Consider the following 27,811-nt stretch of genomic DNA (forward strand, 5'->3'; position numbering starts at 1 on the left):
TATTTTACCTAATACATTTCAGAAATAGTAGTTAATGAAAGGATGGAGACCAACAGTTTGCATTAACAGCTGTACTAAGGCACCTCTCAGATGCAAATAGAGAACACAAAGCAAGTTGTTGGTACTAGTATTCAATTGCACGATCTACCACTAATGCAGCTTTAAGGCTTTTCAAAAGAGGAACTCTCAATTCAAAAAAAGCTTTGTAAGGTTGAAACTCAAGTCCTTAACAAAGCTGTAAATTCATGTGCCTTTGTTATTTTCTTTTAAAAACAGTTTCTGTAACTGCAGCTTTTATTTACTAAAATCTGAACAAGTTGTATTTTACCACTGATAATGAGTTTTGTTTTCCAAGTTAGTTTTTTCTCTTTGTTTTTTTTTTTAATAAAAGAAAAATCTCACAGCTGTATACCCTACCATCTCTGGACGGTAAATGTTTCATTACAGATTTGTAAAGATACTAGTTCTATCTACTGCATGTCGTCTTTCACTTAAATGTAAGTGGAAAGAGATGACTGGTTTATCTGAAGCCACCCAGGCTATATAAAGGTCATCATTCTTACCAATACCAGGAAGACACCTCAGGATGCTGAGAAGTGAGAAGAAATTTCTTTCCCAAGTATAAGGAAAGGACCTATATGAAGAATCAAGTTGATAGTGGGGGGTACGTAGATGCTCCAGGTTTCTAATACAAAAGCCAGGCCATACACCTATCTTTCTTCTGTCAGAGAGGGGCAGATAAGGTAACTATTACTCCAAGGGATGTTCTGGTTCTCTTCAAAAGCTATATACCAGTATTAAAAGGCAGATAAACGATTCTTGATTTTGATGTAAGCAATATAAAGTATTTCTACTCAGTAGTTTCAAATCTTCTGCACAGATATTTGACACAATGAAAATCAAGCTTTTGCACAACTGCCACAAGGATCTCTATCTTCCTGTAACATAAAAAGATTGTGAAAGATAAGACAAGCTAATGAAAATTAATAAAGTACTTTATTTCAATTGTTTTAAACTATTACAACACAGAGCTGTAACACAGCTACCAAACATTAGGCATACAGAGTCCCTGAAGTCTGGCTGGCAGACCACAGATGATGGAACTACAGAGCTTCCTCCCACATAACTGAGAAAAAAATTGAAGGAAAGATGTCAAACTTCAGCAGTCTCCCAACCTCTATGAGTTTAAAAAAAGGGAGAGCTTTTAAGTGGCATTTAAGGCCTCCTTCAGTATCAGTGGACACTCCTGATGTAAAAAATATAAATATACAATCAAGCTTTAAAAAAATAAAAAAGCTTCATAGCCTCTTCATATTCCTGGATTGCACCTGGGAAAGTAGCAGGCAATGACATGAGTTGATCATAATTTTGATTATCTAAATCTTATAAAAGGATGTGGGTTTGAGACAAGTCCTTCAGTTTTATTGCCAGAACTTACGAAGTTACCTGCAATATCCCAAACCCACAAATATTCTCCTTTCCTTATGCAGTCAAAGCAGGTCTTGAAGCATTATAAATCTTGTCTTCATACACTGGAAGCTAGTTTTGCCTAAATGGTAGAGGAGTACTGGATAGCACTCAGTTGAGAAAAGTTGCACCACTAGTACAAATAAAGCTCTTGACCATCTTATGATTTGCACTTCCCAAGTAAATTGCTCCAATAAAGCCCTCATGTCTACTGAGGTAGAGAGCAGAAGGCACAATCTCACCGAGTTTGTTTTTCTGGCTGTGAGGTTGGCTGCACAAATAGGAAGAAGGCATTGTCTGAGCTAAGAGACAAAGCAGACAAATCCAACTAGAGCGCAAGACAGGCCTTGCTTACAGAAGTCATCATTCCAGACTACCTGTGGTAGCTGAACAATGAGCAAGAATCATTAGAATTGCTACTTATCAGTGCAGCAGCTGTGAGGTTGGAGACAGAGAACTCTGAGCACAGGCCATTCTCCAGCAGCTATTGAGAGCTGTTGCTGTAGACACTGAGGACACAGAGACATCACACATCTTCATCCTCTTTCTCCAAGAAGTCAGTCAAGGTACTGTCATCAACAGGAATTAATAAGTATTCCACACCATCAGCTCCCTGAGAACAGACATTTACAGACATTGTTAACAGCAGTGTACAGTGCCAGGCAAGCCACGAGACAGCACTGTAATGCTAGAATTTATCTACAGTCTGGATTAGAGCTGGACAGCATTCTGAACAACTACATTACTGAAAACCTGGAATATTTCACTGGAGCAACACAGGAAATACACAAATACTAAGAAAAGTCATTAGAAATTAGAAATCTTCTGGTGGGTTATGCTTCTCTGACACCACAAAGCTCCTTAACACTGTGTTCCTGTATCTTGTACTGCTATGCTGCCTCATTATTATGACAAGTCTGCATTCTTTCCTCACAGAAATACAGGTAATACTATGAAGCAGACTGGCAGGCTGCATAGTCTGTTACTTCTCACAGTCTTCAGAAAGAAGACTGCTGAATGTAGATTGCTGAATAAACAAAGCACACCGTGTTTCTATAGCCCTCTAAACCCACCCATATAAAGGGTGTTGGCATATTGGAGGCATAGAAAGAGCTGCAATTACAGAATTTCAGCCCCTTGCCAGTTCCTAGGTGCTTAAAACAATACAGCAATAAAGCATCTTTTTTTTTTCAAAGTGGCTGAGTAGAATTCTTCTCTGGACTCACCCGCTTGGTCCGGATGAGCTTGTGGTCCTTGAATTCTGTCAGCTGTGCCCTGAGTGTCAAGTCACTGTTCACAAGGAAAGCCTCCCGACACTGCTGGTAAAAGTCTTGGAAAGACAGCCCTGGAGACAGAAAAAGGCAAGAACAAGAAACTGAACTAGTAAGACTGTTAGATTTTTCCAGGTCGCACACCACACACATATTGTCCACCTGCAAGTCTTGCTTTGGCTTAGACCAGAGTGGCTACAGTAACATCACCTCTTGCAGGTAATACAGCCAAGGCAATACTTCAGTAATTAATGGAAAACAGCTGAATTAACATTCCAGTCACCCTGCTGCCTAATGGAATTTTAACAGCACTTTAAATGCACTTTCTACAATCGTTGATCTCTCTTAATTTCCAACTCTCTATCTTGCTTTCTCTACCATTAAAGAATTATTCATATCCACTGCAACACCTATTCCAGACAATGACAGAATATTCCACATGTATCCTAGAAACCAGGGGCATGTCATTTATAGAGGACATTTCAGTGCAAGCTATACAAATTCAGTCCTCATTTAATTTTTTTCTTACTCCACAGCCTCCCACCAACAATCTCAGTCATGTCTAAGCATGTAAGAGGCAGCCCTTCAGAACCAGCCAGTCTATTGATTTCCTGTCTGAGTCAGACACAGTGCCACTAGAAAGAAAGTGAGCCTCACTGAGCCAACTGTTCCAGCACTTCTGTTACTGGAGATATAACCTGCATACCAAAACCCAGGGCTGCTGTGTACAGCAGCACCCCAAACAGATGAGAAAAGGTGGGTACCTACCTGGATAAGATGGGTTGTCCTTTTTCTCCAGCTGGTGCTGAGCAAGCAGTCTGAATATCCCTCTAAGTGAAAGGAGAAAAAGGGAAAATCAAAATAATAATAATTTAAACAGTCCAAAACTCCCACCATTAGAAAATATTAACTAATTTTGCCCTATGCACAAAGACCCGTGAATCTCATCACTGGACAACATTTGCAAAACAGGTTCTACCATCTTCGTCTGGAACACTATTATCAGAACACAGAGACTATAAGGACTGGAGCCTTGGTAAGTGCTACTGTGAAGTGTTACAGTGTCTTACCTGGCATTGAGAGTGAGGCTATGCAGGACATGCATCAGGGAGCTCAACGCCAAAGATCCAGACTGTTGTACTAAAAGCGAGTTCTCATAAGATGTTTCTTCCACATAAGGATTAAATGTGGTTGTTTCATACCAAAGCCAGTTATAGAGGCTCAGCTTTGCCTGATCCCACACTAGACAAGAGAGAAAAAAAAGACAAAACTGGGATATTTATGTTTTCTAAGGTGTTAAACAAGCAATATTAAAATGCACATAGTAGGACTGAGGAAACAATATATGCTTGTGAAATTCACATTACATATACCCTGAAAACTGCAATTCCAGTAAGATAAACACTTTGCAACAAAACATTTGCAGGCATCCCTTTTCCATAGATACAGTGTAAATAAATCCTTGAGAGTCAGGAGTGTGCAAACAATTTCTGACTGTAGCTGGAAGCCCTGCCTAGAGAGGGGGTAAAATAGCTGAAACAAGACCCTTCTCAGAGTGTGAGGAGATTCCTCCCCTGGAGTGGAAATGCCCCTCAAGGTTACCCTTCCAGGCTGAGCTGAAGAGGTCTGCTCATGGTTGTTGGTATGGGTGAGTAACATCAATCTCCACTTGTATTGTTTTTGCTAGCTTTAATATAACTGCTTCAATATTGCTTTAAAAAGAGCAAACTATACTAATAGTTATAGCTACTTGCTCTGTGTATAAATAATTCTGATTAGCATATTTTAGTCAAAGCATAGTCCTAATCAATATAAATAAGTAATTTATTTAAGTATACTTGCTTTGCCATCCTTAATTTTGTGAGACAAAAGTTCAATTACAGCTATATAATCCTTAAACAATAAACCATCAGCTAAGACTGGGTCCAGCCACACCTCAATCCTGTCTGAGGAGTTTAGAAAGGAAGGGGGTCCTTTCTGCACCACCTAGCTCAACAGGGAAGCTTCTCTAATAAACTTTGTCTAAAGCTCCCATTCTGCCCACAACACTGACTGATAAAAGAAAATTGTTTAGATGCAATGACAGACATAACATCCAATCTCCAGTTCAGTAAGCTCCTAAAATCAAAGGGTGCCAAAAGTTTGGAGTATGTTTTTGTATTACGCTTAGTGGTATTTCTCATTATCTTTATACAGTTTTGGTTCAGCACAGCCACACTCCTAATCAGGACTATACATACATCAACAGATCTGTTCTACACATCAACAGTAATACATACTAAGTAATAATAATACGTGGTAATCAATACATGAACTTATAAAACATGTTTAGCAGCCCCAAAGCGGAAGAACACAGATCCTTCTCTTGGCTAGGTCAGGCCAAGGGGAACTCACTGAGAGGAGCATTGATGTGATCGATAGAGGCAATGAGGTAAATGCTAGGCAGGGAGGATAACTGTGCAAGGATCTGCTGACTTCTTTCTCCTCTCAACATCTGGCTGTCCAGATTGTGGATGAGGACATAGAGCTCTAGAGATGAATCTGCAAGGTCAGAAAAAAACAGCAGAGAACCAATCAAAGAAACTGCACACAAGCAATATCCCTTTCCTTATACAGTTTAGTTTGAACCTATAATGAGTGTTTCTGAGCACCTAAAAGGGTTTTTCTCAATTTAGTGTCATCATAGATACAAGGCTGTTTTTCTCCACCTGAAGCTTTTCTGTTATAATCCACTTTACACTCGCTCACAGCTTTACTAGGAATCGCCCCTTTTAGCTGTGTTTCTTTCGCAATTGAAGATCACTGAAATATACTTCAGAATGGAAGTCTAAGCACAGTTTATTTAGCTGCTTTTGATTTACATGACTAGGATCTTTAAGCTCCTTCTCACAATAAAAATGCATTTACTATTCAAAGTCGGATCCAAAGCATCATAACTTCATTGAAAATTTTAACAAGTTCTGAAAAAAAGTTAAGAGGCCTAGCTCAGATAACGCAAATGGTAGATGTTAAAATTTCCATCTAGCCTCCATTTCCTGAGTCCAGAAACAATTTTAGAACTGTAACCAGTTTTTGTACAAATCCATGCAAACTTGTCTGCCAATGGAAATCAGTCAGATCAGCTATACTGTAAGACTGACTTATGTACATTCAGGTGGGAACTGCTGTTACCCTGCCTTTTTCATTTAGTTCCACCAGAAATGCTTGTAAGGCAATGATGAAAACCAGAATGTAAACACTGAAACACCAATACCATGCACAATTAAGATTCCGTGGCAATTTGTGTACAAATATACAAGCACTAAGACAGACACTCAGAAATAATTCAGCAAGCATTTTGTGAGGCAACCAATTCTAACCTGCTGGTTTGATACTGCTGCCCTGCTGTAAAGCACTGACTGAGGTAACACCTTACGTGAAATTGCTACACAAGTAGGTACACATATACTTCTGGTTGCATGCATGTTTTCATAGATGTTGCATAAATTACAAACAAGAAAGTATGCTAGCTACAATGCACTAAGAAACTGTAACTGCCTGTATAAAAATCCTAAGGGAAAAAAATGTCCAGGCTCCCTTAACAAGTAAGTAGACTCTAACATTTTTATGCATAAAATTAGTAATTTTACCTTCTTTAAACCTTTTGGTAATGAATTCAAATTGGTCAAGGGGGTTGTGGAAGGTTCCTATATGGTCCAAAACCTCCTCTGTGATGGAGTTGAGAATCTAAAATAGAAAACAGGAGTTCCTTATGAAGGGCTCTGACAATGAAGTGCAGAAAATGTGAAACTGAGTCCTTCGCTGCCTTGTGAGAGACAATTTGATTATTACCAAAAAATCCCTAAAACAGCAAATATTAATGAAAAAATTATACCCCTTTTCAAAACAGTGACATAAAACAAGGCTTTAGAGTGATGAATATCTATTAATGACACAAATTACTGCAATTCCTTGCAAAATGTATGGGATCATTTCTTCAAAGTATTAGAAGAGAGAGGAACTGCTCTTCATTCAGAATCTGTTGCTATAGGGTGCAGCAGGGCTCCTTAACATTTTACACTGAAAGACTCTAGAGGCATCTGTAACACAGGATGATTACATAAACCCACAAGCTTTTCCCACACTTACAGATCTCACAGTGATGCTGGGGAAGTATCCATTAACCACCAGGTGAACAGAATCCCGCAGCAGAGAGGTACGAAATTTCTCCAACAGATCACGCTTTGAGCCCAGTCCATAAAGCACAATATTGAAACCCAAGCTGCACAAAAGTGAGCAAATACACTGGATCAAAAAAGTGTAAATCTGGTTTAAAGTCCATACATTCATTAAGCAAAATGATCCATCGTAATTATGGTTTTAAAAATTCTACGTTTTGTCAACTCCACACTTACCTTAAGCTTACAGGTGACAAATAAGGTTAGCTACAAGGAACCTGGAACCTGGCATGTGCATCCTAGCAAATTAATCATTCTAGCAGCCTAGAGGCTCACAAACTTAGCAAAACATTGATGGAAGAAAATGCTATTAACTAAGAAGAGAATACTAGATCTACAACTTCAGGTTAAGAAATGGTAATCAACATTTACACGCATCCCCTCACCAGTAATTACATGTTTACTACAGGTCACAGTAATTACAAGAAAAAAAAAAAGCAAACCTTCATACTGCTTTTTCACTCTGATCCTCAGGCCTAATTTCAAAGCAAAATTACTCTACACTCAGACCCAAAAAAGTTGGGTCGCATTCTTCACCCTCTCTCAAGCTGCACTATGATATGGGAAATGCTCATTAGGCCTCAGCCTTGATGAACTGCACCTAGACTAAACTTACTCTCTCCAGCTCAGCAAACACTGTCTGTTCCCAGGAACTAATATTGTCTAATGAGCACCTGTTTTTTAATGAGCAACCTTGGAAACTCATTTTTCTTGTCTGAATAACAATACAAATGGAATAATATTTCTGCTGCTGAACCTTCAGAGAAAGTTACTAAGTCAAATTGTGGCCAGGATGAAAAAATGCCTGACTGAAGCCCACTGTCTCATGCCCCTATAATAGCAATCTAAAGCGAGACCCTTTGAGCTCTCCACTATGGGGAGCTGCTGCATATTAAAGCCCACTCTCTAACAACACTGCAAGCAGTGGTCCAGAGTGAGATCTTTTTGAGCTCTCAATTCCTAGAAGGTAATTGACTGATTGTATGTCTCAAACATCATTAACTGGGTGGCTGTGAAGCACACCAAGCAGTAACAGACAAGAATAATTGGTAATAACCAACAACTACTGGTACTCATGATACTGATTCTGGTAGGTACTGATTCTTTCTCATGCTGTGAGAAAGAACAAATTTTGGGCCCAGGTGGAGATAGGCAAAACCTTTCCATCAGAAAGAACAACAAAGTACAGTGCAAACACAGGAATGACTGTCAGGAAGTGGACAGGGACTACCAAAAACCCACAAAGCCCTCAGACCCTTTTCCAGAAAGGCCTAAAAGAACAAACTGTGCATGGTAACTAATTAGCATAGAAAGCAACAAACCTGTCTTTGGGGCAGAGACACCTGTTCACAGAAAGGCAACTCCCCCTGCACAAGCTCAGGTGATCCCCCCAGACCGTGGACATCTCATCAGCCCAACGCACACAGCTGGATCATAACCTATGATCTGGATCAATGCTGAATCCAGGATCACATTCCCTCAGCTGGCTCAAAGCTGAAGTGAAGGCTGGTGATCTGTTTTTCAATTTTTAATTCATCTCTCCTTTTTAAAATTAAGCTCTTTGGTTTCTCTTTTCCCTTCACCCTGCCCCTTTATAGAAAACCCAGTGCCATGTGCCTGTATAGTAGGTCAGGAACTAACAAACCAATTTCCATGCCAAGTGTGTGATTTACCAATAAAACTCTATGATTGTTTGTGGACCCTCTGACTTCTGTCATTCCTTTCAAGCAATGAGCATTTTTGAATATTAAGCACTTCTTTATTTTCAGGTGTGGGTCATCACAGGAATACAAAGCTTTGTTTAGGTTTGACAAGCAGGAAAAGCATTATCTTAATCAGAAAGAAGAGTATCAGGCTACTCAAATAGCACTGTCCAAAGCTAAGGTGTTCATCAGCTATCACTGCCTTCATTGTCACAAAGGGATTTGTTTCTTCTGCCCTGCCACATACATCTCTAACCACTTGCCCAAATCACCAAGTAACACAGAACTCCCCCTCTTGCAACTCTCCAGCTTTCAAAGCTGATGTCTTCTTCATACTCTCTGTCCCTCCCCATGGGCCACAAATTTATTTATACTCCACTTCCTTACAAAAGTTTCCAAAGAGCTTTCTCATCATCAGTACTGGGTCCAGCCTCAGAGGTGGTGGTCTGCCTTCTATAAGGTGCTTCAGAATCTCACAGGGCCTCTGTAGTTCCATTTGCTTTCCTGAATGTTCACCCTTGTCCTTCCCATGGAGATACACACAAAGTCAAATAAAATTTATATTACCAGTATTTCCAAAAGCATTAGGGTTTCTTCATGCCCAGATCATTAGGTACCTCAGGCACTGGAAGTTAACCACTGGAGATAGCCACAGACCGAAGAAGGTGAGGGTGGGCTACTCACCACTAACTCGCTGCTGTAAACAAAACTGATTCCTCACAAAGAGCAATTTTCTCATCATTCATTTTCCCTGTTCTCTCACTATTCATGTTCCCTGTTTGTGAATGCCTTCTAGCTTGGTTTAGAGAGGCACAGGCAAACTAACCAGGTAGAATGCAACTTCACTGCACTTCAGACATTCGGTTCAAGGAATTAATCAGATATTATTTGGTCTACAGGAAGCACTGAATTAAATTAATGCCACACACTTTTAAATTTAAGCAATCAAAGAACAAAATTTGCTCCACAAGATGTTATTGACATGAGGGCAAGTTTACTGGCACTGTCTTTTAACTAAGTTTCTTCAGTGATTCTCCTTGCATACTTACTGTAATTGCAGCATCCACTTGGAAAACAAGGATTCATGTTGCTGGTTAAGGTCTCTAATTTCAGCAGCATAAGGAACGGGAGCATTTTTCAAAAGATCACGCAGTGTTTGCTGTGTTGAGAAAGAGATGACAGTCATTCAAAGCTGAGAAAAAGAGATATACCTGGAGTCCTTAAAACACCCTCTAGCACCCTATCTAGAGAGAACAGTTTTCATTGTCAGTGAACTCAGTAGTTGGTTATTATTTTTTTTTCCCCTCCCATGAAGACCCCACTAAGCACAGTTTTGCAACTGCAGACACAAAGCAGCGATTAAGTAATCTTAGCATGGTAAATGGCAGCTAGAGTAGGACTAGAACAGATGACACACTGTGTATTTTTCTCTTCCTGCCAAGTATGGGAAAACCACTACAGGAGAAATGGATACACATGGAGCTTACACTCCACCAAGCACTGTACCAATGAGATACAACATCACATCCCTGCTCGTGGGAACAAAGGCTCCAATCAACATGCTTAGCAAGGATTCAGGTGTTTGTCACTCTAAGAGAAAGCTTAAAATATCCATCATCTTAAAAAAATTACAGCAGAAAGGATATAATTTGCAGCTGATAGCTCAATGTAGAAAAGCATCAAGAATCAAAGGATTAATTCAGCTTTAAAGATATGCTGTTATGCTGACATTTAAACAGCACAGTAGCATGATAGTCAGCATCAAATCTACACTGGCCTCCTTTCTCTTCAATTTTAACAGCTTTGCTTCCCACTCCCTCGCAGTAGAAGACAGTTCACACTGGAAAGGCAGCTGCAACGTACCAGACAAAGTACTGAGAGACAGAACTGCTAAACCTTCAACTACTTTGAAGCCAAGCTGTAATGCTGTAAGCCTTGATTTCCTTCCACAGCTGTTATGAAAGAACTTGTTAAGAATCCAGATGTTACTCTGGGCAGCAATTCCAGACAACAGCAGGCACAGGCAAGCTGCATATATGCCATTTTTTAAAACACAAATGGATACAAAAAGCAGTCACAGATAAAAGAGCTTCAGGTATTCTACAATGATCCTTGAGACCTGTCCTAGTAGGGTACAGCTGCTTGATTTGAACTGTCTTATGGAAGTGACATGGGCAGAAAAATAAAGTACAGTAATTTCACGACTATAAGGCGCACTGGATTATAAGGCGCACTTCCGCGTGTCGGCAAATTTCCGAACTTTTGCCGATATATAAGGCACTCCGGACTATAAGGCGCACTTTTTTTTTGCAGCGAGGATCCGCCGCCGGCTCCCCCCGCGCGGTTGCTGGCTGCGGCCCTGCCTCCATCCAGCTGCTGTGGCTCCACAGGCCCCCCTGCACCCGGAAGCTGCAGCCCCGCAGGCTCCCCCGGCTGCCACAGCACCGCGGCCCCACCTCCACCCAGCACCTACAGCACTGTGGGCCCACCTCCACCCGGCTGCCGCAGCCCTGCCGGCTCCTCCCACGGCTCACGGCTCACACTTCCGGGTTGGCAAATTTCCGAACTTTGTACATTATATAAGGCGCACCAGAGTATAAGGTGCACTTCTGGGTTCGGGCCAAAATTTTAGTCAAAAGGGTGCGCCTTATAGTTGTGAAATTACTGTAATTCAGTCACCACCATCAGACTATTCCTGTCTCCTAGAAACTGCAAGGGAACAAAGTACATCTAGCAAAGTGGGTGACAATATTTAGAGCTGTTCCAGTTCTGAAAGTGGTTTGACCCAGTAATGTTCAGATTAAATCAGCTCTCTTAAATTCCTCTACACACAAGTTCGTAATTCCCCCTAACATTTCATTGACAAAAATTATGTTTTAAAGCAAGTCTCTACAATTCTGCTTCTCTCTCTTCTCCTCCCCCAAAAGCAAACTTTCACATTTTCTGGTAACTGCAGCTTTCAGCTGTGAGCTTACCTGACAGTGCCTTCTCTCTACATTTTCCCTACTGTCTCAGGTTCAAACAACTGGGCACTGTCCCTGCTCAGAGCAGCAGTAGAAAACATACTGCTTAAATCAGCATTACCACTCACCACATAATCAGCAGAAATAAAGTGAAAATAGCAACATCAGAAATTTTGACGAGGGAACTCTATCATATAGAGTTCCCTATCTATCATATCAAAAACCCAGAGTTCTGTGGCTCACTATAAACTTTACCTGATTCAATCTTCTTTTCCGCAACTTCTGCAGTGTTCGGTCTGAAGTGAGCACTTTGGAACTACTGTGAGCTTCAAAGTATTCCTCCACCAGGTTGCTCTACAACAGGACAGCAAGATCAGCAACACTCCTCCTGCTATCAAGTTATCCCTCTCCCCAAGGCCAAGATGGCCAATGAGACATAGAGCAAGGGTGAATATAGACAGAAAATATTTGTAAAAATGGCCTCTATAGCAGCATTCTGCCAAAGCTAACCCGGTCAGATGATTCTTTCTTTAAGAGAGAGCCAGAAAAGAGATTGTGAGAGAGGTAACATAACAGTAATTCTTAATTGGTGTGGGGATCCCTGGTGATGGAAGGAGGTAAGACCATTAAGCTGAACACCAAGCTAGAACAGTAATGCGTGTTCCTTCTGGTACTACAGGAATCAGTTTCTTCATCCTGTCTCAATATAAGGTCTCCTGCTCCATGGACATCTTAGACTTCTCCTGTCACTAGACATCCCTTCATGTTTGCTAACTCAGGGATGTATTTTTGCAAACTCACCATCTTTTGCTCCTTTTTTTTTTTGGCTAGGCTGTTTCTGGGAGGAGGTGTAGATGCAGCCTTAGTTTTTGCTGGAGTCTTTTGATCTGATAAAACAGTGTTGACTTCTTTCTGTTCTTCCTCATCCTCCTCTTCTGAGCAGGAAGCAGAATACTCACTCTCACTTTCTAAATAGGGATCTGGAGCTAGAGCATAAATGTTAAGGTTAAAAGCTAGGAAAGACTTTTTACACAGAACTCATTTTGCACCATTTCACACACATTCTCTAGATGTTCTGCAAGCATATTAATCCTAATTGTATTTCACAGAAAGGCAAAATCAATGCTTAAGAGAACTGCAAACACAGATGGACATTTCTTTTGCAGTTCTAGGATCACAAAATATTGTCAAGTAAAGCTTCCTCCTTGATACCGACTAAGAAACATCATCGTACCATAAAACAGGACTAAAAATGGATATGGAATTCCCTACTTCTCTTAGCATCTCTATGTCAGTTTTCCTAAATGCCAATCATGCAGGCTGAGTACCTTCTATGTCACATTCCCCAAAAATTTGTTGCAAAATACCTCTGTTAGCAGCATTGATTGAAGAGCACAGATGAAATCTGGCTCAGTCTCGGTCTCTCAACACAAAAGAAGTTGAAACACCATGTACTAAACTCTCCTCTGCATTCATTCTGGTTTAGCCAACCAGTTACTGGAAATACTTCGACATGGATATCCCAGCCATCACAAAAAATTTTATGCCAGGTTCAAGCAATTGGGCCACACTAAATGTCAGCATAGGTAGTTTTGTCTCTTGATCATGTTACTGAAGTTCAGTAACTTGGTGCATCTAACCCTTCCACCCCTCACCTTAGCAGCAATCAGTTGTAGGGGAAAGGTCTACATAGATTTCCCTAAGGACATTTCTACACTCTCTGCAGGATGAATCAGTCACACTGATTCAGTTGTTTCAGTCACACTGCTACCACAGACAGAAGCTCAACAGGAAAACACTCTCCCTTGAACACAGTGCCTCACTGACTGTGCCAGCTGACTGCAGTGGCTGATCTTTACCTCCTAGTCTCTTTCTGAGTCTGTAAGGTGTGGTGGACACAAATTCTTTCTTTTCATTCTGGAACAGCAAAGAAAAAACATGCATTAGAAGAAACATCTCCCTCCTCTAAACAGCCCTCTGCCAAGCAGACAGGTTACATTTCCAAACTGTTTCAGCCCACATGAAACTGGAAAAGCAGAGGCAGTTAAGTATAGAGAGTTCTTGTTTTCCCGTTCAGAGGGAGACAGGATCAAGTTCCAAAAGGAGCTTAGTTCTTTCAGCTCAAGTAGAAAACTGTGAAATCTCCAACCAAAATGCCAACCTTGGCCCCTCAGGAACAGTCAAACCAAAGCAATGACAAACTGGAAATGCTTCAGTCCCCATAGCAGTCACATTCCATATCATGCTGTCTACTCAAAGTCATCTGGAAGTCCTCTATGAAAACAACTACCAGAATGACAGAAGACCACTCAGTATACTCAGCCCAGAAGTACAGCAAAGGAATCCAAGCTGCCTGGGCTCACCAAGGTGTAGTGGCACATCTTCCTTACATGTATGTAAAGCACATGCCTGACTCAGACACTGGATCAAGTCTGCAACACTTAGGAAATACTTTTGTTGATCCTGACAAAGTGGATGTGAAATCATCAAGCAGTGAATATGGCATCCCCAAACGGCATGTCTTTTTCAGGTGTATTTCATCCTGGAACCTCATACCAGAAAAGCTGTGCACACATTTCTACTATGATGCTGTACCATTTTAGAAAGCCAGCTCTTTCACTCCATAGCCACAACTGGCTGGACTGTATCTCTGTGTAGTGTCACAAAACACGACATTGATCTACATCCACCCATTACCCCAATTCATTCTTTATAAACCAATGGTAAGTAAGAAGCTGAACAGCATCACAGTTCTGAACATTCACATGTTCTAACAGCATTTCTTACAATTAGCGCTGTTTCTTCCTTTAGTGAGAAACTGGAAAGCTGTTTAACTGTGTATTAAGGGATTGTCTAGCATCCTCACTTGTGTAATGCAAGGAAGTAGCTTCTACCCATGATAATTAAACTGTCAAACCTACTATTTGCCTACTGACTCCAAACCCCATAGTCCTGATTAATGGTTCTCACTTGAGTTACTCCTGTCTGGTTAGAACAGAAGAGACAATCTCTACTGTGGATTACACCTTTCAAGGTCCTTCCTTTCCAGAACTGAAGTAATTGGCCAGTACAAGTGGGGAAGAAACCCAAACACAAAATCCAACCAATGTAAAGTACTACTTACCCTCTGCTGCACTTTGTTTGAACTTGAATGTTCTGAAAAGGAAGAAACGGCATTGTACGGAGTACTGAAAATTTTCAACAGTGGGCACAAGATGGTCCATTAGAAAAATAAGCATTCACTGTTCAAAGGTACACTGCACCAGAATGTCACTTCCCTGGATAGTTAATCCTATGAGGGAAGCCTCTAGCTCCTCACAGGTAGGCAAGGAGAGAACAAAAAGAATTGCTTGGAAGAATGGGTTAGAAGTGGAAGACTGGTAAGGAGAATTGTAAATACACTCAAGTGACCATGAAGCTGGGGATAGCAAAGACTTAAAAAGCAATGCAGAAAAACAGATATACCATGTCTATTGCTGTCCACCCTGTGTATGCTTTGGGAAGTAGAACATCTGTGTATAGCTAACATAGGTGCTTGGTAGACTTGGAGGCACCCTAACAAATCAGAACATAGTGAAGATCACAGCATGGAAATAAACCACACATGTGAAAAATCACTGATAGACCAGCAGGCTGGCTCTAACACTGAACCACACCTAAGGGTGACTGTAGGCACTCAGTGCCTACATCTCCACTCACATCCCTCTGCCCAGGTGTTGCTTCAGAAAGATTATAGAAATAAATTTACTCTTTGCATTCTGGCTGAGTTGTGGTGGCTCCAGCAGCCTGCCTGTGTCAACTCACACAAGAGTCACTATTATTACCACAGAAGGCAGCTTTTAATTCTTGGTCACAGCTTTGAGAGGCCAGAAAAGACGAAGAGACTCCAGCAGGAGGGAGCAGGCTGAAAAATGAGCGAATGTTCTCTCCCTGAGCACATCAGACTCCACTTCCAAGAACAAATGCACATGCTCTTGCCAGTATTGACCTCCACTGACTTCTCCCATCTGTATTTCTCTCTGCAGCACTAGATGTTAAATATTATATAATAAAGTGTGAATTTACACATGAACACCCACACAGTTCTACCCAATCATTGTTTAACACAGCAGCCCAGCTCATAACTCTCTCAAGTGCAAGTATTTCTGCTGAACAGAGAGGAAGTATTTAAATATCACAGCAACAGATGAGAGAGAAGTTCATGTTCCTCTAGAGCAGCAGGGCAGAAGAGATCTGACACCCAGGTGAAGCAGAGGCCATGACCACCAAACAGTTCAGCCCATGGTGTTAACCTGCATATCTAAGCATGACAGAAGCTAGAACTCAAGCATCCACGCCACCACCCAAAGAGAAACATAACCCCCATACACTCAGCTTCAGCTTCCCAAAGCATCACAGGACTTACTGTTGCTTTGAGGTGTTTTGGCCATCTTCTCAGGGCACTTGGAGGGATCAGGTGTCACATTCCGTTCTGGTGTACAGGCTAATTCAGAGGCTGAAGAAAATAGGGAGAAGGGAAGGAAGGACATGTCAGGTACAAAACCTGCAGCTCTGGCTAGTCAGAAATGGAGCCATACACCTGAAATGCTATCTACATATTAATTCCCTAGCTATTTCAGGAACCAAATACTTGCAGATTTCTCTAACCCTAAAGGTGGCTGTATTCCTCAGCAAAGATTTTCAAAGGCAGAACTCATCAATTAATAAATCTTACAAATATGGTTGATGTAAATGGCAGAGCACATTTTGCTCCCTGGGAGACCACATCTTTGAATTAGAGAAAGGTTTGGTCAGGCTCACTTAGTCTTTTAAGAGTGCTCAGCTGGACATAACAGATCATCAGATACAGCAAACACGTCAGTACCCCAAGAGGAACTATTTACCTGTGCCTGCTCCTTATCAGTACAAGCTGAATCTGAAATACCCTGCTAGCAGTCCCCACCACTGTATGACCAACAGCTTACCCCATGTAACAGCAATGGGACTAACAGACTGTCATAGTATGACTTCCCTCAGTTTTCAAATTGAGTCATAGCTCCAGGAGGGAGCACCAGGGAAATCCACCCTGCTGCAGAAGGAGGTCTAAGATAGGAAACACAACTTCCCAAGACACAGCAGAAACTAAGAGGCATCAAAACCAGTTTCTGTATAGTGATACAGTAAGATGATCCCGTTCCCTCGGATCATCCTTTCTGGGATGCATCATTAGCTCTGACAAAAAAACACCAATGAAGTTTAGATGGTGCTGGATTCTCCAAGTGAGTGACAACCTAGCTCAAGAATCTTATTTGAACAAAAACAGTCCACCCTCTCTGGAACTGCCACTTTCTGCTTGCTTCTCCTAAGTCCACACAGAAAAAAGAGCAAAACATACCCAGCTCTGACATTTTATTGGAGCGTTTGGGAGTCTGGAATGAGTAAACTTCACCACCACCAATATTTGAGCCATTTCTCACTGGATCTGTAAAAAGACATGTTACTTGCAGCTATTTTAAAAGCACTGATCATGTTCCCAACCCAAGGAAGATAGAAAGCAATATTTCACAATTTGGCTTTATACTGAAGGTGTCAAATATAATAATAAAATCCTAGAATCATAATCTTCTATTCTACCACTTACCACAAGCACAGACAGAGCAGATTGAGCCCTCATAAACAATTCCACCAACACTGTACAACCCTAACACTGCAAGAATCTCCTGAGGTCAGAGCTGAGTTAGGTTTTCCCCTGCTAATACCTTGGGCACATATTCCAAGAACAGCAACATAGTTCTTCTCTTCCAGGATCTCCTGAGCTTCATTATCAGAAATATTCTCAAGCTTCTTCACAAATCTCTTCACACTGACGCTCAGCTGAGCCTTGTCCTTCCGTACTTTAGTTCCTAGAATTGTAATAAAAGTTTTAACCTCCTGCTAGTTCATTGTTTCTACTGCAGTAGTATGCAGCCACCCGACTCAAGAGACCAGGTTCCTGTTGTGCAAATGACTAAACAAATTCAGCGATGAGATGACCTGCTAAAAGTACAGCTGGTCAGTAGCTGACCTACAGCCATTCATCCCTCCTTCACCACAAATGCTGGCTCCTGCAGTCCATGAGGGTAAGACACCCATTTCAGCAAACACTAGCTCTACAGAAATGGGAGAAATGACAGTGCTTCATATTACAGCATCAAATTGCATGCAAAGGGGATGGTACTCGTCAACCCTTATTTTTCCTAGAGAAGAGGAGCAACTGGAAAATATTTGCCTGTAGGCTGTCAGGACACTCATGGGAGAATTTAGGCTGAGAGCCCTCTGGTGACCGTCTGCATGACATGCTTGAAACAGAACCAGCAGTGAAGTCTGAATCGGATGTTCCGTTTCAAGCATCCCGCTAGAAGAAGTTCACTACCTTAGAAGCAGTCAGAACTTTCGGCAAAACACGCCCATGGCATACACCTGGAGCCCCGTTCCGCTTTGACCGAGTGTTTGAGCGCGTCAGGCCCGAGGAGTTTCCCGGCTGCCTGTGCCGCTGGCAGCCGGTGCACACTGCCGGGGGAGCTCGGACCGCAGCCTGTCCAGCGCCGGGCTGGGACAGACACTCCGCGGGGGGCTCAAGCGGGGCAGAACGACTCCGGAGGCCTCGTCCTTCTGCGAGGTTCTACAGCACCCAGCTCGGGTGTTGCAGAGTCCCTTTCCCGGGGGCTCAAGCAGGGCAGAACGACTCCGGAGGCCTCGTCCTTCTGCGAGGTTCTACAGCACCCAGCTCGGGTGTTGCAGAGTCCCTTTCCCGGGGGCCGCCGCGGCTGCTGGGACCCCTCTCCCAGCGTCCTGAGAGCAGCGGGCGGGGCTGGGCTGGGCTATGCGCCGGGCCGGCTGTACCTGTGTCGTCGGTGATGTGCTTGAGGACGTCCTCGTCAGGCACGAACTTCACCTGCAGGGAGCGGCTGCTGCGCGTCTCCTCAGGCCGGCTCATGGCGGCGCCCGTCACGTGGGCGCGGTCCCGCCGCCGGGAGGCGCTGCCGCCGGGGTGCGCGGACCGGCGGCGCCTCAGCCCTCACGGTGCCGCTCCTGCGGGACCGGGGTGCCGCCCGCTCCCCGCACCCCCGGCAGAGGCGGCGGCAGCAGGAGGCGGAACCGGGCTCACGTGCCAGCCAGTGGCGGTGCCGCGGCCCACCCCGAGGCAGCCAACCCGGGCGCCGTGCCTTGAGTGACCTGCGCTACGGCCAACCCGCGGCCCGCTCCCAGCCCGCCGCGGCTGCAGGGCGGGACTTCCGCCGCGGGCACGCGCGCAGCCCCCGGCTCGTGCCCGGGGTCGCTGTGGCGACGCGAAGCCGGCGCGAGCCCCGTGCCGGAAGAGCGCGGCCCCGCCCGCTCGCCCCTCACAGAACTCCCCTCACGGCCCGGCCCACCCGCACCGGCACCAATCACACTTCTGAAAACCAGCAATTCACAGAGCGGTATTCATTTCTGTTCAGAAACAGCACGATATTTATTTAACATCTTTATATATTTATATATATATATATAATTTTTTCTGCATTGCAGATTGTGTCGAGTTTTATACATCTCTATTTACAATGATTTAAAATAATTATATTTCTTCTCTGGCAGGTATTTACAAAGTCAATAGTAACTACATTTCACATTTCAACAAGTCAACAGCATGAACCAGCTCAGTAAGACAGTTAAAGATAATGGCTTACATGCACCAATAACATGATCTTCAATACGTGCCTTCTTCAGGACTAAGAATGAAGACTTTCCCTGGTCCCCAGGTTAAAGGACATCATACAGCAGAGGTCACGGTTTTTAAAAACCTGTTTGATTTAGTCCTTCACCAGTACCGAATCTCGAAGGTCTGGGGTTCACACCAGCAAGCAGGGCTGTGCTGGGCAAGAGGGGCTCGCACACCGCTCCGCGTCCTTTGGCCTAGCCTGCGTGTCCACAAGAAGTGGGCGACGTGCTGCTTATGCTCCTTCTATGAGATTACATAATGCTAAATCAGTAAAAATCCTCAGAAACCTTAGTTCAGAGAAACAAACCTAGTATGACGGAAAAAGTAAGAAAATAATTTTTTAACCCTTGCAGAATGTTTCTTTTTGCTAGTAAAACAGAGAGCAAGTCCTGTGTTCTTACAAGGACAAAAACAGATCAAAAAACCCATCGTCAAGTACAGGAATTACAAATTTAAAAAAATGCAGCATGGGGTATTTATCAATTTAATTGTTGGGGTCTTTTATAATAGCAAATAAAAGCTACTATAGTAAATCTAAAATGTATTGAGTAGCTGATTATTAAAAATCTTTATTAGCTTTTTCCTGGAATCTTCAGTATGAAAAAGGTGTTAAATAACTGTTTTATTTAATCATATGGTATTTGTCCATAAATAACCAGCTAGTAATATCCACCCCTAAAGTATGTACTATGTGCAAGAAAACACAAGTCTTGTTTCGAAGTAATCATTGAACACTGACACACACACACACACACACCACACCACACACCCCAGTACTAGGAATCTATTAATACTTTGACATGTTGATTTATCCTGAGTGATTGTTAACTCACATCTACTGTATACTTGAAGCCACAAAGTTTTTACTACTTGCATTTTTCATAAACTAATAACATGAAATTCTAGCACAACAACAGTAACTGTCTGAATAGAAAGAACAGTGTCAATAGCCAGTATTTCTGTTACTCCCAAGTACTTGTTTTAGAACTAAAGGTAAAAGGTTGCTCTACTTTTTCTGTTTTGTGATCAGTTCTGAGGACGATGAGGACTCAAACACATAGGATTCACTAGTGATTTGTAAGGAAGTTTCCATGACAAAGCACCATAGAGACACTTTACCAGCAGATACTTCTAAACAGAAATCTCCCCTGACTATTTTACCCTCTAAAATCAAAACCACATTTTAAAGCTATTTAAATTTTAACTCCTGAATAGATTATTAATCACACATTACAAAGTTGTATCAGAATGCAGATAATCTTCTCTAAAACCGCTTAAATCTTGGACTGTAAAACACTGGGAGCTCACAACCAAGTAGTTGGTCAATAAAACTTGATCTCATCACTCTGTTCATCATGCACAAGCTAAAATTCAGGACAGTGTTTTACTGTACAGATAAAACACTTTAATAAACAACTGTTCCCATCTACAGCTCCTAACAATAAAACCTTAGTAATCCTTTATGATAAAAGAGATAATTTATGGACCCATTTTAAATTCAGTTGGTCCCTCAGATACTACCTGTGGTAAAATACAATGAACACAGTTTAAAAAAATTCAGGAAGAGGTATAGTCTAGAGAAAAAAAATGTAAAATGTTGGAAACAAAAAAATCTGGGTTTTTTTCATTAAATCTCAAATACAGATGATTAAAATGGGATGGATTTTTATTAAATCCTTTCCTTGAAGCTGTAAGGTACCCTTAAGACTTGCACAGCTTACTTCTAGACTTTTAATACCACAGGCCTTGACACTTGACAAACTTACTAGGCAAGTTTATCTAAAATGATTGGATGTTGTTTTAAAATCCCGTTCCAAGATTTATTTTAAATAAAATTTTATAATTACTATGTGGAAAACCTCGTAAGTATCAGTCTTGCAAAATCTATTTATTATTTTCAGGAACAAAACAAGTTGCCCACAGCTCACCATCATCTTCCACCACTATGGAAGAGGCAGGCAAGTATTTTGTCTCTTCAGCTGGTCATGACAGAAATTTTGGCAGACTGATACGTGTATTCACTAACACAACACCCATGTCATGATTTACTACCCTGAATCACCTAGAGAAAAGCTTTAAATAGCAAAGTTTATCCAAGTGCCAGTGAGGGAAAAACAAAAAATAATCAACAGAGATTAAGGCCCCTATGCTAGAAACAAAGAGCATTTAGAATACTGAAGGAAATATAAAATATTGAAAAGTTATATAAATCAAGAATGTGATGCAAGTACAGAGGATCTGGCTTGTTTGCTTAACATGCTTGAAAAGGATAATATTTTGCAACGTTAATCCTGCAATTATCTTAAACAAGAAACTGAAATAAAAGAGGCATGTTTACTCTTCTGAAACGATTCCTATGATATAAATGCCTACTACAAGTGACACCTAGCTAATGGCTTTAATGTTAGATTAAACATGCCAAGGTAGCAATATATTTGGCAATGACAGAATTTAAGGATGAGATTATTAGACCTACTAACATAAAAGTATTTTTGTTTTGTGTGCAGTACATACATTTCATTCAAACATATTCCATTATATTTTCCACACCTCCTCTAGGATTATGAGCATAGTACTATACTATACAGCTTGATTTTTATAATTTTATTCAAAGAGTTATTATTGATTCTCTCTTAAGTCTTCAAATTAATTTCAATTTGTAAGCCAAGATAAACAAAAATGTCTGGTTTGTGACCAAAGTTAAAATGCTGAACACAGAGATAGCCATTGGTTCATGATAAAATAGGACAAGTTCAAACTCTTAGGTTAAAATACAGCCATAGCATAGAATTCTCTCTTCCAAAATTAATTTTTCAAAATATAATTCTCTGAACACGTTATACATTAAATATTGAGGAAAATTTCCCTGGAGCTACAATTTTCCAAGAACACTAATAAACTTCATTAAAGAAGTAAAACAAACCACATAGTATCTGAAGACAAAAAGCAGAGTTGGGGTCACCTTACTGCAGAGTAGCTTTACCACCACAAAGATGCAGGTTCCCCTTTAATCTTGAAAAATACGTTCCTATTTACATACAGTATACACACAGTTGAGGCAATTGATTGTCAACACGTGACAAATGTATGTACCTACTCACACACAAGTAAACCTCACATGGTGAGAAAAAACCCTGTCCCAGTAAACTCCAGTATTGATAAGTAGTGCAAATAAATACTTTGTCAGAAAACACTTTTTTTTTTTCTTTTTCTCACTATTTTGATGACTTTGATTACGTTAAAACTAGCAGGAGTATGTTGGAAATGCATTTAAGACCAACACACTTGCAAACTACAAATAGTAGAGCTAATGCTTACTGGCTGCAACATGATGTTCAGCATTACAGAATGAAGTATGCTGTTAAAAAACTTCAAATTCACATCAGAAAGGATGTACAAAGAAATCTGTACTTAAAAAGGAAGTGATAAGGAAGTATCAATTTTATAAAATTTTCCAAATGAAAACTAAAGGGATAACACAGCAATTTAAATGGACATCTTACAACATTAATTTTAACAGGTATTTTTACTTCATCACTTTGCTCTCTGTAGAATGAAAATATAGTTCACCTTTCAAATACCTTTCAGCCAGAAAGCTGCTTACAATAAAACCCTGAAAAGGATAATCAAGCAAGAGTTCACAATCCCAACATTTTGTATTTTCTTAAAATTACAAAGTCCAAATAAATGAGTTGCAAAATGGCAGCATGTCACGATGTGCATCAAGGAATAGTTCGTTTTTTCCCTACTGAAGTATATTGATCCTATCAGAATACAGAATCTACCCTTCCTCACCTAAGAATTGCAAGTATGTGCATGCATGCACACATATGGAGGGAAAAATCATAGTGTTCTGCTTCTTGTCCTTTTATAATGCTGCAGTTGCATTCAAACAGTGCAGAAATCTAAATCTAGTGCCTCAAGTACCAAATGCTCTAAAAGCAGTAGCAGCAGAGTGAATTTAGGATAAGGAGGTTTGATTTAAGTCTAAACATTTGTCACAGGTGTCAGAAAATTTAAGTATGTTTTGTACTTTTTTTAGTATTTAGCATATATAATCAGAAACCCTGCAGATTATTTCTTCCACCCATATCCCAGACAATTCCAAATTTACTTCTGCCACAGCACTTTGGAATGTACTGAACATTATAAAGATTTGCTACGATCCTGACACACCTTAGCATAGTCTGAGACACTTCTAGAAGCATTAATGATAAACATGATGCACAGCACTGCAGAGCCTGCTACTACAGCTGGTGTGTAGATACTTGTGATGACCTGATCTGTAAGGTAAATGTTCAGCAGTACTTGGCTGAAAAACAACAAAACAAGCTCCCACAACTAAAACACTGCACTAAAAGGGCAATTTGTGAGAAGTCACAGATGTACCACATCAGCACAAAGAAAATATTTTTTTTTTACAGGGATAAATTTGAACTCTTTTTCAAAAGACTGATATGGAGTAGGTATATATACACAAGAACAAACCAAAATACAGTGAATGAAAGAAACATAACAAAAGGCGCCTGATCAAAATGAGAAGTGCAAAAATATTTTAAAAGGTAATTTGACTGGGGTTTTTGCCAATTTAAATTTACACATGTACATTTGACTTCCCTATCTGAAGCCAGTAAAGCTGTTTCATTTTGCTGAAATAGTTTTCACAGTGTGGGACCCCACACAAAAAATAGCTTTTAAAAAAAAGTTGTAAAATTTGACTTGATCTCAATTAAAGTGTCCTAAAACTTCTGGATGAATACATCTCATGACAAATATAGAAAGCAGAGAACCTTGCTAATGAACAACTTTACTTTTTAAAATACTAAAATAAAGTATTTCTTAGAAAATCAGCTGACACTCCTGACCTTTTCTTTCCCAAATACTTAAGCAAATTTTCTTTGTGATAGTCTACAAAGTATAAACTTGATACTTCCAGTCATGACTTACCATTTGTCTCCACTAGGAATATTTTATTTTATAATGAAGAGTTTAACCATATACAGCTTTTGACATTTTTACAGAAATGTAAGCCTTGTAGCTTCATCTCAGCTTTGCCTTAGTTCCATCTGTGCATGACTGGTGTCCTTAAAAATCAACTTCCATTTAGAAACCTGGTCTATTTAATCTTTACCTGAATTTCGGCATCAGATGCCACTGAATTCACTTTATGAATGTATGATATGAAGACTAGGCTACCAAAGTGACTCAAACCACAAAAAACCTTCAAATATTTTAATAACTTTTAATGTAAATTTGAAAAAAAAAATAACCTACTTGAAAAGCTTAAAAAAAATCCCCACCATAATCAACTATCAGCAATACCACACTAGGTCATTCATTGTTCTGAATATCTTAAAGAGTATCATTCAAAGAGAGCCTGCTGTTTGTAACTGCTTATATTTATCCTTCACAGTGACAGTGAAACCAAAGTGCCCACATACAAAGAGTAACTCTTTCCTGCGGGTTTACAGTTTGTAAACTTCCAGGATATCACACAGGACTTAAGCAGAGAGGATGAACCTTCCCCTTTTCTATCAATCCAAAAAGAGATACAGAGAGATGGAGAGAGAATGCCAAACATTCTCCAGTGTAACCAGAAATGTGCTTCCAAGTAATGTCCTCTAACATAAGTACCAGCCAGTGCCCACACGCAGTCATATACATTCGAGGCTTGGCTCAATGGCATGAGTTCTGCATTTTCTAGAGTAGGGCAAATCCACAAAAATAAGGGTTAAAAAACCTCAAAAGATTATATATACCAAGGCAATGAAGTGTGATCCTTCTGGGGGAAAAAAGAACTGTCGGTACCCCTTTGCACAAATAGCATTGCTAGAAAAGCATTTCACATTGAAGCTTCAGTGTTTCTGGCAAACTATTGTCTCTATCCCTGAGACAGCACCTTGAGAGTATGGTCTGTCTGGACTGCAGGATTACTCAAATGACTCCATCATTGAATTCAGGGACATTGAGAAAGCAGCTGAAAGGGTGGGGGTATCCCAACAGCCACGACACAAAAGACAGCAGCCTGAGAAATACTCTTTACCCGAATGCACCTTTCAGTTCGGCGATCAGCACCTCACAACAACAACAGCAATAACAAAAATGAAGCAGAGCTAGTCATTATTTCTTGGGGAAGTAATGTTTCCTTCCCACTTACAAACCAAATTGCTTTAACAGCATGGTGGTGTCTAACTTTTAGTCTAAATGCAGAATGACCCTGTGTCCTGGAGGGGAAGACATGTAACATTACAAATGGCTACAACGCCATTGGAAGTGCATTGTAACCTACATTATCAATCTAGAATCCTCTCTCCAAGGGAAAACAGCTTCTTAATATGCATATCTCAGTTGCTGAACATCAAAAGCTTCTGGGATGAGAGACTGGGAGCAGTCAAGAAAAAACTACCCTCATTTTAATGAAAAAAGTGCTGTAGGCAGCCAGGAGCAGCAATGACAATCCCCTCCCCAGAACTGATTGCACAGACTCAGAGAGGTCCAAAGTCACACTAGAATCTCTGAGGCACTCCTGGTTCTGAGAAAGACAAGTCAGGATCCAGTAGTCTTTGCAGTACTGTAGACTGAGAAAACAAACCCGTTTCTATTTCTTAACAAAGCCAAAGCATCATCTCATAGGGATCACATTCACCATTTCTGCCGGTGTCTCCAGTCTCACAGTGTTGAAATGGGACTGATCAGCCTACGATGGATTGCACATCACCCAAGGAGAAAGGAAGGCATGGAAAAAGGCATACAGTACATAATATACTGCTTCACAACCATGTTTACAAGGGGGAAGGAGGATGAAGGTGAGGGAAGAATTATTGCTGTTTCAGTAATACAGTATGATAGCTAAACCAAATCAAACAAGATCACAACAGTCAGTATTTTCACACTGTGCGATGATGGTTTATGTTTTGTCTAAAGATGAACTTGCCAGGGATTAAGGGGGAAGAGGGACTACTAAGGAAGGGAGTCAAAGTTACACCTGGGATATGAGCTGCATATTGAAACTTGGAGATCGAGACTGCTTGGTTAGGGGAGCTCCTGGGGAAAGGAGATCTTTACCTTCCCCAGCTTGGCCTAGCCGGTCCTCCTGTAGGCTGATAGTTGAAAACCGATTGGTGTTGCCAGCTGCTAGACTGGTAAAACCCTCTGTACCAGCTCCAACGCTGGAGCCTGCTTGACTACCATTCACATAGTCAAATGATTTACTGGAGGAAGCACTGGCGGTCCTGATCAGGCCCAAACTGTTGGCTTTTGGCACCACCTGCCCAGCAGGCAGGCTGAGGTGTTTCTTAGTAGGTGTCATCTCAATTACATCTCCATCCAGGTCAGAGGATTGGTGCGTGTACTGCTTCCGAGCTACTGAATCCCGAGGGCTCTCATTGGATTTTGCTGCAGAAGAGGTTTCTTTCTCCTTAGTGGAACGCCCACTTGCTGTTTTCCTTAAGCTGCCCTTCTGGGATACAGAAGAGAGAGGTTTGGTCCCAGCTGGCTGGCTGCTGAGGGAAGCTCCCGATGAAAATCCTTCATCAGCATCATTAAGGTTCACAGACTCCTCTCTTCCATTTACACCTTCAGTATCTATTAAGAAAAAAAGAAGCAACCAAAAACCCCCCATATCAATCAGAAAACACAGAATGTATTTAAGTTACATGAAGACAAAGATGTACACAGAACATCAAAACAAACCTCATTTGCTAATCCACTTGGATTCCACTTGTTTAAATTTTTTTGATTCTCAGCCAATTTTCCTGCCATATTTAGCAGAATAACAGAATCTAACTAAGTGTTCCCTGAGCTTGATTGGCCTTTCATCTGTAGTTACTTTTATCAGTCAGAATATTGGTCTCAAACTTTGTCTATAAACAAGAATTGGGCCTCATTTGGTTTATTTGTTTTAGCTTGGTCTGCAGATATTGCTACCCATTCTCCTACTACATGCCATTTAAAAAAAACAAACCAAAACAAACCCACTACACTTTCAGACTATTTTTATCCTGTTTTGAGGCAAGATCTAAGGATCTCTTCCAGTCAGAATAAGTTCTGGTGAGTGCTCAGTAAGCTTGAGAATTAGGCTACTTCCTAGGCTAGCAATCAATGTTCCAACAGAGGTAGAAGGTTTCTCTTGTGTGTAGCTGGACTTTGACCATACTTTCTATTGGAGATTAACCTAATTCCCATTTCTCTCTTCTCCAAAACTCGATCCTCCCTGAATTTACAGCAATCCCAGATGCTTCTACCATATTTGCTTTTATCTCAACATCTAATTTTTTCAGAGAAAAAAAAAAAGGCAACCGTTCCATTAAGAGAAATTAAATCTCTAAAACATTTTCTGTTATAGAACAGGCACTGTGCTTTGGTTGGAATCTCAAAGGGAAAATAAAAGCATTATAATACTATTTCTTAAATCCTTATTTTTCGGTCTGTAATATGATTAGGCCTGCACACAAATATTTTTTCTTTTAATCTT

General features: G+C 40.9%; 2 protein-coding genes across 6 annotated transcripts in view; both read right to left on the reverse strand.

Moving 5' to 3' along the window:
* Nucleotides 1-977: 977 nt before the first annotated feature.
* On the reverse strand, nt 978-18,616 carry ORC2 (origin recognition complex subunit 2). The gene is made up of 16 exons (XM_033064343.2): nt 18,483-18,616; nt 17,360-17,503; nt 16,996-17,082; nt 16,027-16,116; nt 14,746-14,777; nt 13,481-13,538; nt 12,423-12,607; nt 11,877-11,975; nt 9,708-9,817; nt 6,867-6,999; nt 6,368-6,464; nt 5,133-5,279; nt 3,809-3,980; nt 3,507-3,568; nt 2,694-2,812; nt 978-2,080 (listed from the first exon to the last, which is right to left on the reverse strand). Exons 1-16 carry the CDS (start codon nt 18,574-18,576, stop codon nt 1,994-1,996), a joined length of 1,716 nt encoding a protein of 571 aa, XP_032920234.1. The 5' UTR covers nt 18,577-18,616; the 3' UTR covers nt 978-1,993.
* A 451-nt stretch (nt 18,617-19,067) lies between these two features.
* Nucleotides 19,068-27,811, reverse strand: part of FAM126B (family with sequence similarity 126 member B) — a 49,924-nt gene continuing 41,180 nt past the window's right edge. For all 5 annotated transcript variants that reach the window (XM_033064333.1, XM_033064332.1, XM_033064336.1 and 2 more), the window contains one exon: nt 19,068-26,922. In XM_033064333.1, coding sequence (XP_032920224.1) covers nt 26,318-26,922 — 605 coding nt within the window. In that variant the 3' untranslated portion in view covers nt 19,068-26,317. The remainder of the gene's footprint in view (nt 26,923-27,811) is intronic.

Source organism: Catharus ustulatus, chromosome 7 (assembly GCF_009819885.2).
Source record: "Catharus ustulatus isolate bCatUst1 chromosome 7, bCatUst1.pri.v2, whole genome shotgun sequence".
NCBI lineage: Eukaryota > Metazoa > Chordata > Aves > Passeriformes > Turdidae > Catharus > Catharus ustulatus.